This window comes from Oreochromis niloticus, linkage group LG14, assembly GCF_001858045.2.
Source record: "Oreochromis niloticus isolate F11D_XX linkage group LG14, O_niloticus_UMD_NMBU, whole genome shotgun sequence".
NCBI classification, from domain to species: domain Eukaryota; kingdom Metazoa; phylum Chordata; class Actinopteri; order Cichliformes; family Cichlidae; genus Oreochromis; species Oreochromis niloticus.
Window position 1 is genome coordinate 23,032,243 of NC_031979.2, and position 12,810 is coordinate 23,045,052.

General features: G+C 38.1%; 2 protein-coding genes across 2 annotated transcripts in view; one reads left to right on the forward strand and one right to left on the reverse strand.

Moving 5' to 3' along the window:
* The first annotated feature begins 434 nt into the window (after positions 1-434).
* LOC100708116 (caspase-1-like) lies at positions 435-2,846 on the forward strand. The gene is made up of 8 exons (XM_019367172.2): positions 435-586; positions 685-963; positions 1,035-1,123; positions 1,248-1,424; positions 1,514-1,751; positions 1,845-1,997; positions 2,124-2,233; positions 2,312-2,846. Exons 1-8 carry the CDS (start codon positions 580-582, stop codon positions 2,414-2,416), a joined length of 1,158 nt encoding a protein of 385 aa, XP_019222717.1. The 5' UTR covers positions 435-579; the 3' UTR covers positions 2,417-2,846.
* Positions 2,847-11,080: 8,234 nt separating this feature from the next.
* The window catches only part of LOC100707847 (syntaxin-1A), a 74,902-nt gene continuing 73,172 nt past the window's right edge, over positions 11,081-12,810 (reverse strand). Inside the window, exon 10 of the mRNA XM_005459376.4 lies at positions 11,081-12,471. Coding sequence (XP_005459433.1) covers positions 12,394-12,471 — 78 coding nt within the window. The 3' untranslated portion in view covers positions 11,081-12,393. The remainder of the gene's footprint in view (positions 12,472-12,810) is intronic.

Here is a 12,810-nt window from a genome sequence, read left to right on the forward strand (position 1 = left end):
AAGAAAGAATGTCACAAAAGCAGCAGCTTGCCTATGCACTAAAACAGGAAGAAGAGTTTATAAACTCTTGTTCAATTAAAGTTAAGGCTTAAATAAAATCCTGTTAAAATAAATGTTAAAAATGCAAAAGCTAGTTGATCCTTGAATTTAAAACGCCTTACATTTCATTAACTGCTCTATCACCACTTACTGGCATCTCTTTGTTCCTAGGAAATCAGGCAGTGCTGTCCAAAATACTTCACAGCACACATGAGCACATATAAAGGTTTGCAAATCGTAACATACAGACAGCACAAGTAGTGCAGGAGGTGCTCAGAAACATGACTCCTAGAAAATATGAGAGACGTGCTTCTTTGCAAACAAAGAGAATTGTCATGACTTCATTTCTCAGAGACCACTGCCCAGAAGAAAAAGAAAATATTTTATGTTGCATTTCAAGTTTGACTTGATTACAACCACTTCCATGGAAGTGTGGTTTCCACATAACTATTAATAGATAAAACAACTTGACAAACACACAATCATTTGTACATGCTGGAGGGGACAGGCTGCAAATTTGTGAAGTAAAGGTTATGAAAAATGGCAGGTAAGACAGAAGGTATCACGATTCATGCATTTTCCAAGTGTTAATGTGTGATCGATTGTGATTTTGACATGATTATTTGATCTTATTCTTCCCTCTAGATAAGGAGCTTGCCAGAGTGAGAGGACGGTTTGTTGAAAAGGTATCAAAAGCCCTTCTTAAACAGCTCCTGGATGACCTTTTAGAAGAGGGTTTGCTGAATGATGGAGAGATTGACTCTGTGCTTGAAGACAACAGTAACAAAGCAGACATGGCCCGTGCTCTCATCGACATGGTGAAGAGGAAAGGAGATAAAGCCAGCAGGAAGCTGATCGAACACCTGGAGAAGAGAGATCCTACACTTTACTCTGAGCTGGGTCTGTCCTGTGGTCAGCCTCCTGGTGAGTTCACCCTGTTTGGAAGAAGGAAATCGTACAGAATAAAGTCTGAACAGTGCTTTTGTTTTTTCCAGCTGCAGCATCTCAGAAGGAGCAAAGCTGGTCCTCCGAACTCATCGCCACAACTGACTCTTTCTGGACGACGAAGCTGAACGATAAAAATGTTTGTCATCACTGTTCAAACACTTTAACAAACAAGATTCAAATTTGGGATACTTTGTAAGTTTATACACTTAAATTTTACATTTATAACTGTAAATATTCTGTCTCTACATTTGTATTTTTAGATTTACCCTGTGGCAGAAAAGTCCATCAGCAGTCGTGTGGCCCTGCTAATCACTAATCGAAATTTTTCTGATGAGAGATTAACCCGAAAAGGAGCTGAAGTTGACGAGGAGAACATGGATAAACTTCTCCGATCTCTGCACTATGAAGTGGTCAAATACAAAGATCTCACTGGAAAGGTATTTAAATAATAATCTTTTATTCTTTCCTAGCAAATTAAGGCTGAGTGACAAAATAACTGATGCTGGGACTTTTTGTGTTCAATCAGAAGATAGATGAGGCTCTGATGAAGTTCTCCAAACATCCCAAACTCAAAGAGACAGACAGTGTGTTTGTGGTGATTATGTCTCATGGGAAACGGGGAATTGTCCTCGGTGTCAATCACAGAGAAGAAGGAGAACCGGATGAATTCCCTGTTGACAATATTTACAAGTACTTGGGCTCACAGAAATGCTCAGCACTGCTAAACAAACCAAAGATCATCATCATCCAGGCCTGCAGAGGAGGTGACTTTCAATCATTTCATCTGACCAACATGTACAAATGTCCTCATAGCTACAGTTTGGACCTGAATTAAAAGCATGCTGCGTGTTTTGCAGAATCTGGTGGCTCCGTGATGGTGAGTGACAGTGCAAAAGTGGTCTGTGATGATGTGTCCCAGAGCCACTTTGATGAAAACAGCATTGTGGATGACTCTACTCGATATGTGCACAAAGAAAAGGACTTCATTTCACTTCTGTCCAGCACCCCAGGTCAGTTTGTCTGCTGATGGGTTTTATTAAGCAAAAGGTTTCTGCCATTATTAAGATAAGCATCTGAAATTTGCACCAATAACACACAAGCATAGTCTGATTCTGTTTTCACATGATTTCCTGCAGACACTGTTTCATACAGACAGGAAGACCGTGGGTCTTTTCTGATCCAGTTCATCAAGGAGGTATTCAACACGTGCTCCCATGAGGACGACATCGACGAGCTCTTCAGAAAAGTAAGTACCTGAAAACTCATTTGGTGATAGTGCTGCAGGCAAACAGATGCAATCACTGATTATGTTTCCGTCACACAGGTCATGCAACGCTTTGAAGATTTTCCCTCTGAGAAACTGAGACAGATGCCAACCAAAGACAGATGCACTCTAACCAAGCGCTTCTACCTCTTTCCAGGCCGCTGAGACTGGATTGAATTTTGGTCAAAGGAAACTGATAATAAGTGCTAATAAGTACATTAATGGCTTCATGGATAATTACTTCCTAGTAATAAGGGATTCATACTTATCTGTAGGATAATGGGGGATATGCATGCATTATTGTGAATTATATGTAAAATATTGATTTTGCTTTGTGAAAGTGAATGTGAGATTTTGTCAACTTTGAATAAGTTTGGAGATTTTCGTAGCTATATGAGTGAGTGTATCGTTTACATTTATCAGTTATTCTCGTCATCACTGTTACTGTTATGTGTCTAAATAAGTAAATGAGCCCTTAGTTACAGTAAATGAATCTTGTATTAACTAAAACATTAACACATTGATTAGTGGACCTCTCCCTCTGTTACAAAAGGTAAAAACAGAATAACAATAAAATTAAAATTTGAAAGTAGAATTTGGTCTCTTTGGACATTTATTCAGTTTCAATTACATTTTGGTGTGTTGATTTACTTATATGTGGTATTATCTAAGTGGTTTATAAGTATTAATAGTACTGAAAAAAAATCCATATGTTAAATGCCGCTAAGGAAATTTACTTTATAATCTAACCAAAATGTACTAAAAGTTTTAGTACATTTTGGTTCTAGTGTTTTAGTCTAAAACACTAGAGCCAAGTAAAAAAATTATATCTTTTGTTTAGAAAGTAGATGAAGTGAACCTTTAATCGCCAGTTCTGTGTCGTTTTGGTTCATATACCCTTCATATACCACACATTTCAGCAAGTCTGCAAAGTTTCTCCTCACATTAAAACCTCTATTTCTCATCTCACGTGTTTGAGAATTATGTCTCCGTGGTATAATTCTCAAACACGTAGCCTAAAGCAGATTAACTCATAAGCTGGAGAGGAAATGGCGTGTCACAAATTTAGAGGATCATCATTTAGCCTGGAGAAATAGTTTGATGCTTTATAAGAAAGCCCTCCGTAAAGCTAGAACATCTTACTATTCGTCACTGATTGAAGAAAGTAAGAACAACCCCAGGTTTCTCTTCAGCACTGTAGCCAGGCTGACAAAAAGTCAGAGCACTGTTGAGCCAACCATCCCTTTAACATTAACTAGTAATGACTTCATGAACTTCTTCACAAATAAAATTTTAATCATTAGAGAAAAAATTATCCATAACCATCTCACAGATGTAACATTATCTACAGCTACTTTCAGTACCATTGATATTCATTTAGACTCTTTTTCTCCAATTGATCTTTCTGAGTTAACTTCAATAATTACTTCCTCCAAACCATCAACGTGTCTTTTAGACCCCATTCCTACAAAACTGTCCTGCCATTAATTAATGCTTCAATCGTAAATATGATCAACCTATCTCTAGTAATAGGCTATATACCACAGGCCTTCAAGCTGGCTGTAGTTAAACCTTTACTTAAAAAGCCATCTCTAGACCCAGCAGTCTTAGCAAATTATAGGCCAATCACCAACCTTCCTTTCAAAGCAGAAATCCTTGAAAGAGTAGTTGTCAAACAGCTAACAGATCATCTGCAGAGGAATGGCTTATCTGAAGAGTTTCAGTCAGGTTTCAGAGCTCATCACAGCACAGAAACAGCTTTAGTGAAGGTTACAAATGATCTTCTTATGGCCTCTGACAGTGGACTCATCTCTGTGCTTGTCCTGCTAGACCTCAGTGCAGCGTTCGATACTGTTGACCATAATATCAGATTAGAACATGCTGTAGGTATTACAGGTACTGTGCTGCAGTGGTTTGTATCATATCTATCTAATAGACTCCAATTTGTTCATGTAAATGGAGAGTCCTCTTCACACACTGAGGTTAATTATGGAGTTCCACAGGGTTCAGTGCTAGGACCAATTCTGTTTACATTATACATGCTTCCCTTAGGCAGCATCATCAGAATAGACATAGTATACATTTTCACTGCTATGCAGATGACACGCAGCTCTATCTATCCATGAAGCCAGGTAACACACACCAATTAGTTAAACTGCAGGAATGTCTTAAAGACATAAAGACCTGGATGGCCGCTAACTTTCTGTTTGTTAATTCAGATAAAACTGAGGTTATTGTACTCGGCCCTGAAAATCTTACAAATATGGTATCTAACCAGATTCTTACTCTGGATGACATTACCTTGGCCTCCAGTAACGCTGTGAGGAACCTTGGAGTGATTTTTGACCAAGACATGTCCTTCAATGCACATATTAAACAAATATGTAAGACTGCTTTCTTCCATTTGTGCAACACCTCTAAAATTGGAAATATCCTGTCTCAGAGTGATGCTGAAAAATTAGTTCATGCATTTATTACTTCTAGGCTGGACTACTGTAATTCATTATTATCAGGAAGTCCTAAAAACTCCCTGAAAAGCTAGATACTCTGTTCCTAGAGTATTTAAAAGTAGAATGGGAGGGAGAGCCTTCAGTTTTCAGGCCCCTCTTCTATGGAACCAGCTTCCAGTTTGGACTCGGGAGACAGACAATATCTGTACTTTTAAGATTAGGCTTAAAACTTTCCTTTTTGCTAAAGCATATAGTTCGGGCTGGATCAGGTCACCCTGAATCCTCCCTTAGTTATGCTGCAATAGGCTGCTGGGGGACTCCCATGATGCAATGAGTTTTTCCTCTCTGCATTGAATCGTACTTGTTATTAATCTCTGTCTCTCTTCCACAGCATGTCTTATCCTGTCTTCCTTCTCTCACCCCAACTGGTTGCAGCAGATGGCCCCGCCCCTCCCTGAGCCTGGTTCTGCAGGAGGTTTCTTCCTGTTAAAAGGGAGTTTTTCCTTCCCACTGTCACCAAAGTGCTTGCTCATAGCGGGTCATATGATTGTTGGGTTTTTCTCTGTTTTTATTTTTGTAGGGCTTACCTTACAATATAAAGTGCCTTGAGGTGACTGTTGTTGTGATTTGGCTCTATATAAATAAAATTGAACTGAATTGAAATTGAATCATGTGGGTCTATGACCACTGGTCCAACATATAATACAAGCATTTTGTTAGTAATTCAGATTTGTATTACTACAAATTAATTATCTTTAATCTACAGGTGGGCTACAGTAATAGAAATTACAAGTATATAAAGTTACATATTTAAATAAATGTAATTATTTATGTAAAAGTTAAAATAAAACTGTCAATAGGAGGTGGTTAGTTTGTGATATTACTAATTACTTAGACCTAAATGTACTGTTTTTCTATTGAAGATCCAGTGGCAGGTTGGTTATGCATTGATTTAAACACATTGTATAGACTAGAAAGCTTTAGTAATTTATACCTGACACCCTGTGTTATTTATGTTTTTTTGAATAGAGTTTTAAGGAAATACATCACGTTATTTTGTGTTTTAATTAGAGTGACCCATATGGAAAAGAAATAGAAAAAACTTATAAAGACTTGCATCAGATGTGGCCTACTTCATATAGTGAATCATATAAGGCTTATATGATTTACTCATGAAAGCGGCCACTTTCATATATTGTTTTAGTAAGTATCCAAAACATAGTTTCATTTATATAATTTTTCAAGGGATCTTATATCGGTTTTCACTCTTGTATGCTTTTCATACAAGTTTCACACAAGACAGATTCAAACTTTATAAGATTTATATATATCTTTTCCACCAGAAGATTTAAGATTGTGTGGGCCCAGTGCGATTTTCAGTTTTTTAAGCAGGCTGCAGTATTTTTGACTGTGGGAATGAGTGTTTTAAAACATCTTAGACAAAAGATAACATAGTACAGTTACTGACATAATAACACATTCACATTCAAAGAAATCATTAGATGCTTCCTCAACTTGTTCATCTGGGGAAATCTTTGAGCACTTCTTTACCTTTGGCTAGCTGACAACAGATAGGTCAAAAGATGCTTAACTGGGTGGAGAGAAACTGTGAGCTCGTGCCTTTAAAATTTGTGCAGTGTTTTGGCCACATCCTGTATGATGGTGGTTTTCAACCTTAGTCATCTGATGTAGCCCCCACCCTCAAAACCCTGTCAGATGAGTTAAAAATACTCCCCTTCAACACCACCTTATAAACACCTGCACTGCTTTATCTGTTACTCTCAGTGCATGCAGCCTACCTTTGTAGCAAACTGCCTAAATCTTTAATCAGTTGGCAGTGGGTTTATATTTCAGGCATGCATCTGAAATGTTTAGTTAGCAGTCCATATAACAGCTACATTTATGCACCTGTTTTAACAATTTATCGGTTCTCTTTAGCTAACAATTGTATTCATTTATTTAGAATTTCGTGGTTTCAAGTGATGAAATGCTGCATTAAAAGCGTGGTTTGCTTGTTTCAGTCGAGCCAGAAGCTTGTAAGTAGTAGTGCAAACGTGTTCACTAATGATTTCCTGCATCTCGGTGCATCTCTTTCTTCACAGGAAGATGACCCTGATGCTGTGAAAGTAGTTTTGCAAATAGGAAGTGCTTTTCTTAGTAAAAATGTTTTTTTTGAAAGGAAATGCACAACCCTGAAGCCCTGTAACATTAAGTGTACAAGTTTGAAATGCCTTCGTAAAGCCCGGAGAGCCCTAAAAAAAAAGAAGAAGTAGGTGAAACTCTGGTCTCTCTCATGCAACATATAGAGGAATTATGGGTCACACAAGACTTTTGCTAAATTTAGGGGTTTAAAAAATTCTAACAAATAACTCAAAGTATTAATTTGTAAAGTTATATACATTTAATTTACATTTTCAAAACTTAACTTTAAGTTTTTAAATTTTAATGGTAAGTAACGGCAGTCTCTTTAGTAGCTCTTCAAATCTATGCAGAATAATAAAAGTATAAATAAAAAATGTAAGAATAGTAGTACCAGAGTGTAATAAAATCAGTCTAAAAGGTAAAGTGGAGAGGGATAACAGGTAGTGTTCAGGTTGGGTTAATTTCCTTATTATACAGCTGGCCTTCTTGTGCCAGTCACAGTGTATATCTCTGTCATATCTTGGTCATATACACTGTGATTCTGATGACACCCTTAGCAGCTTTGTCCACCCTCTGCAGGTCCTTCCAGTCTTGTTCTGTGTGTACCAGGCAGCGCAGCACTATGTCATGAAACGACATATCCTGATCAGCAGTTTTTGTAGAGCTGGGTCTGTTTCAGCTTTCTAAGAAAGTATACTCACTGCTGGGCCTTCTTCACCTGATGGGAGATGCTTGTGGACCATGTGACATCTGCATACTCTGGGGATCCTCTTTTGTTTTTGTGATGTTAAGGTTGTTATGGGAGGGCCAATCCCACCGGGTGTTGAACCTCCTATGAGTCTATAGAAATGTAATGATGTAGTTGGAGGAGTGAATGGGGAAACACTCATATGTAAAAAGGGAGTAGAGGAGAGTGCTAAGCACACACCCTGTTGTACTCCTGCGTTCATCCTGACATTTTGAGGGTTGTTTCCTAGGAAATCCAGAATCTTTACATCTGTGTTGATCTAGGTGTATAAGAGAGAGATATTATAACTGCATCATCTGTTTATCTGTTAGTCTGGAATTAAAACTGGTATTGATCAAGGTCAGGAATAGCAGCCTTGATGAGGGCAAGAAGTCTTCTCTCAAAAAAAGTTTGCGATGCTGGGTGTTAGAGCAACTGGAAGACGGTTGTCTAGACAGTTGACTTCTGTTTTCTTGGGAACTAGGACAATTGCTGCTAACTTGAGGCAGGTGGAAACTGCATTCTGCTCTAGTGAGAAGTCAAAGATCTTTGTAAATACCTCTGCTAGCTGGTCTGCAAAGGTTTTCAGCACTCCTAACTCCATCTAATCTAGCTGCTTTGCTGATGTTAAGTCTGTGCAGGGTGGATGTAATTTGGTGTTCCTGTAAATGTGGAGTTTCTTTCTTATGTGAGCGTGCAAGATGAATGCTGACCTCACTGTTCTGGTAGTCAAAGCAAGCAAAGTGGCTCAGTTTGCCTGGAAAAGTGAGTCGCTGGGACATCTTGTCTTGTGCGTGACAGTCCCTGCAGCCTGTCATTATTCCCTACCACATGCAGTTGGAGTTGCTGTTGTTAAAGTACCGATCTATACATTTTTAACTACGCTTGGCTCTTGTGATGCCTCTTTTCAGTCTTCTATGTACCTCCACATAAGCTCTCCTATTTATACTTTTTATTTTATGTTCTGCACTTTGGTCGCTGCTGGCTGTTTTTAAAGTGCTTTATAAATAAAGTTGGCTTGCCTCTCCAGACTTAAAAACAGTGTCACATGCCTTAACCCGAGCTCGTACTTTTCTATTGAATCATGGTTTCTGATTAAGAAACACTTTAAATGTTTCTGTTGTAGTGAAAGTTACAGCACACACATTTATACAAGAGAGGACTCCTGATTAATATTTCTGCAGATCTGCACCGTCAGCAAATATACTCTAATCTGTGACACTGAAGCAGTCCTACAATGCTTAAATTAATGTTTTGAAACTCTGAATACAAGATGCTGTTCAACCAAAAGAAACTGATGTAAACCAACTCATGTGAGGTAAAATACAAGCAGATGATGGTAAGTTGGTGTAATAGTTGACATGACAGCGAGAATTACATTTAACTTGTAAATTAGAGCAACCACAGCCACATACAGACATTATGTTAATTGATGATAGTGAATGGCTGGTACTGTTTCTCTGTGTTAAATCTGTTAAATATGTGAAGTGATTGAGTTTTTATTTGATTATCACAACAGGCACAAGTATACAGAGGAAGTAATTGTCATCTGATTTAAATGTAACAAAACGGGAAATTCAGAGTCCCATGTGCTAATAAAGGATTAGGTGCCAAAAGGACAGAGCCTGCACCTAGAAGAGGGAAGTGGGTAGAAAGTTCATTTCTAGCATGTCAAGCAGACAGTTCGTGTCTACAAAGACAACACGTTCAACAAGTTCAAACTGGAACAAGTGGCATTAGGAAGTAAGAGGAATTACACTCTTAATTCTGTATGAGAAGTTTAAATGTAGATCTGAGTGCAGGGTAACCAGATCCAAACAAATTTAAACTGGGGCGTAGGACATGAAGGATAACATGGGGCATGTCGCTAATGCTGAGTTGTCTGAAATATGGATTTATTCAGCTTAAAGCAAACACACAAAAACTTTGCAGGTTTGACACTTAGCATGTGAAGAACAAATACTACTGCAATTTTCAAATCTTCAGTGTAAAGTTAAGTAATAAAATAAAAACAAAAGGAAGCTGAAGTTTCTTCATATGGTCTTTTCTGCCTTCTTGCACTCATTCTCGCTTCTCCTTATTTATTGTGTGACTCACTTGTCCTGTGTGACTATATCTTTTGACCTGTGAAACTGAAAGGACTCCACTAACTTTACTCAGGTAGCTTCCCAGTGTTTTATTGGGCACACATCCCTTTTCTTTCCCAAATTTTCCATCATATTTTGATGAAATCACTGCCTTTGCAGATTTTAAGGCTGTGCATAATTTCCCCTGTTGAGTATAATATAATATGCTGAAAAGTTACCCAGATGCATCATGACAACCTTCCCAGCTTTCAGTTCAAACGGATAAACAGTCACATGTCAGAGAAGTGTTGATTTTTTTTAACAAATATTGCCAATAAATGTGTGGGGCATCGTCTCACTATACTGGATAAGGGAAAAGTAGATACAATACAGCACAAGCTATAGGTTAAAAGATGGAACTGAGCACTGGACACAACATCGTTGGCTGTTTGTGGACGGTAATGCTGGCTTTGTTGTTAATGTTAATTTTTTGCACCATCTAGATAAATGCCTGTTTTCTATGAAGTGGAAGCATATCCATGCTCAGATGTGTCGCAGATCACATCAGAGGCAGTGAAACGTGTAAACAGGTCTGTGCAGGTTCTGTAATGCAGGTAGTCTATGAAGTTTGGAAAGAAAGCGACTGCACTTTAGATTTTGTGAAGATGTTTCATGGGCTAAACTTTTCCGTTCTAAAATCAAATGATGGAGAGTCCCAGTTGTTAAACCCTACTTGGGTACCTTAAGAGAGTCACTAACCCACTATTAATTATGTGGCTCGTCACAGTGAAACATCTTCAAGAAACTTAGTCCAGTCATTTTCTTTCCAAGCTCTTTGGGTCTAAACAGATCTTTGTCATTTTAATCTTTATTTTGCATTTTTTCCCATGTGGCAGAGAACGGGAAATTGCTGAAAGCGGTATTATGGCTACCGGCAAGTCCCGCTCTGCCCCAGCTTTCAGGTTACTGCACTTCTGCTGTTGATAGAAAGCTAAGGACAGGTTTGGTTTTTGCTACTAATAATGTGTTGGTGCAGCAATAATCCTGCTGTGTGCATTCAGGTTCAAACGTTGTGTATGTGCTTGACTGAGGAGTCAATGGTGCAAAGCGACCATCTGCGGGATTATGACCAAACTCCTCAAAATCAGAATTGTGTCTAGACAAAGTGACCTCATAGTCCTGTGGATCCTCAGTTCATCTTGACAAGACAGCCCACCCAGAGCAGTGAAGGAGAGCAGTTTGGTACTAGGCTGGAGGAAGGCTGAATGTTTGATGTCCCTCTCCAATTTTGCAATCATGTTTGTGGAGATTCTGGTGCTTAAATAACTTGCTACCAACACATTAACTTCAAGGACTCACCATTCATGTTTTCACTGGCAGTGGGCTTATGGATACATTATGCCTCTGTGGAATCATGTGTGCAAGGCAAAGTACAAACTCAGTGTAATTTTTTGGGACAAACTTTACTTGAAAAAAGAAAAAAACAAGACTCATATTAAACAAATAAAACAATGTCATTACAATACAACACAAAGGCAACAAGTTGAGTAGGCAACATGGTAACATGGTTGCAGTCTGTGCTGTCTGATGTTTCCCCCCAAAAATGATATGAGAGTCTTTTAACGGGGCTACTTTGAGTTCATGCTGATGCATTCATCGACTCAGTGAGTTCATCAATGGAAATAAACATACAGTAGAAGTAGCTTGACAGGATAATATGCACTGTTTAAACCTTGGGGTTTATAGAAAGGGCAGAAATAAACAAAAGGTTTGTCACTTCATTAATCCAACCAGACTAGACTCCACTTTAACAGCTTATTTAAATATACTGGCAGTGTTAGAGAGCTTTATATTACTTTAGAAAACAAAGACACATTTGGCTACCAACAAGCACTCATGTTTTCATCCAACGACTCACATACAACACGTTCAGACATGTAGCTACCAAGGAACTTGCAAATATCCTTTCAAATCTTATATATGCATGCATGCACTCAATCACACTCAACACTGGAGCAACGGTCAAAAATGCTGCACAACCGGTAAGGCCAGATGAAATTAAGTACAGTAGCATCGTTTCTGTCAACTACAAGAGATGTGCAATTAGAAAAAAAGTTTGGCAGTTTGTTAAATATACGAGCAAAATACCCAACATCAGCGTAGCTATGTTCTTTTTGATGTGTTCCCTTTTGCAACAGAGTACAAAACACCACTTTACAGTGAACTAAACCATGCAGGGCTTTTAAGAGGGAGGTAGAAGACATCAGAGAGAGAAAGTAAGAAGACTACAAAAAAAGATAAATACATGTGCAAATGAACAGAGGTCTACAGATAACATAGCTCTGAAAACATAACCGATGAGTGACCTGTCACTTTGCCTGTACAACACAAAAAAAGACACATCTGAATCAGTGTCATACTTGGAAGTTGGAATGTTTTAGTATAGCGTTACATATCATTTAGTAACTTTTTCATTCAAGAAACATCATATCATTGACAACACTCGACACTCTGATAAACAGTTTGCAGCACCACACATTTACAAAATAGCAACTCATGCGAAAAAACCCCCAAAAACAAAACACCTCTGGCCCTGTACACTGTGTGTAAAATTTATTGTACATTATGTAACGCATCTTTTGCTGAACACGTAATAGATTGCATTTGTTAAAACAGGAAATTGGAAATGTGTGTTATTCTGCTTTTAGCTCTGTTGTGTGACTTTGTGTTTTTTTTTAGTGTGATCGTGGCTGAGGTTTAGCCCAGTGTTCCCCCAACAATGGAAGCAATGACGACTCCCAGAATGATACAGCATATAAGAATCATAATTTTCTTCTGAATGATGTTAACAGAAAAAAGGAAAAACATCCAAAGCAGCAAATGGGGAGCAGAGAAAACATGTTAGTTATACCGTTTGTGCTTTACTTGAACAGGGTTAATAATAATAATCTGAACAAAATGCAGTTTACAACATAAGTAAAAGAACTAAGCAAGAAAAAAATGCAATTTAATTCATTCTAATAATGCTGGAGTGTGACCAAAATGTTAAATTATTTCTACATCTTCTTTTAAAAGAAAGAAATCTTTAAATCCTGCATTTTGCTCATACCATCTGTCATATACACATGCCACAAACAGAAATCATCTCTGCGGTTAAAGCCATCACATGCACAA

What these genes read in the sequence shown, in the direction of transcription:
- LOC100708116 (XM_019367172.2), top strand. An exon ending in GTCCTGTGGTCAGCCTCCTG is followed by an intron (nt 964 to 1,034) that starts GTGAGTTCACCC and finishes TGTTTTTTCCAG; the next exon opens with CTGCAGCATCTCAGAAGGAG. An exon ending in TCGACGAGCTCTTCAGAAAA is followed by an intron (nt 2,234 to 2,311) that starts GTAAGTACCTGA and finishes TCCGTCACACAG; the next exon opens with GTCATGCAACGCTTTGAAGA.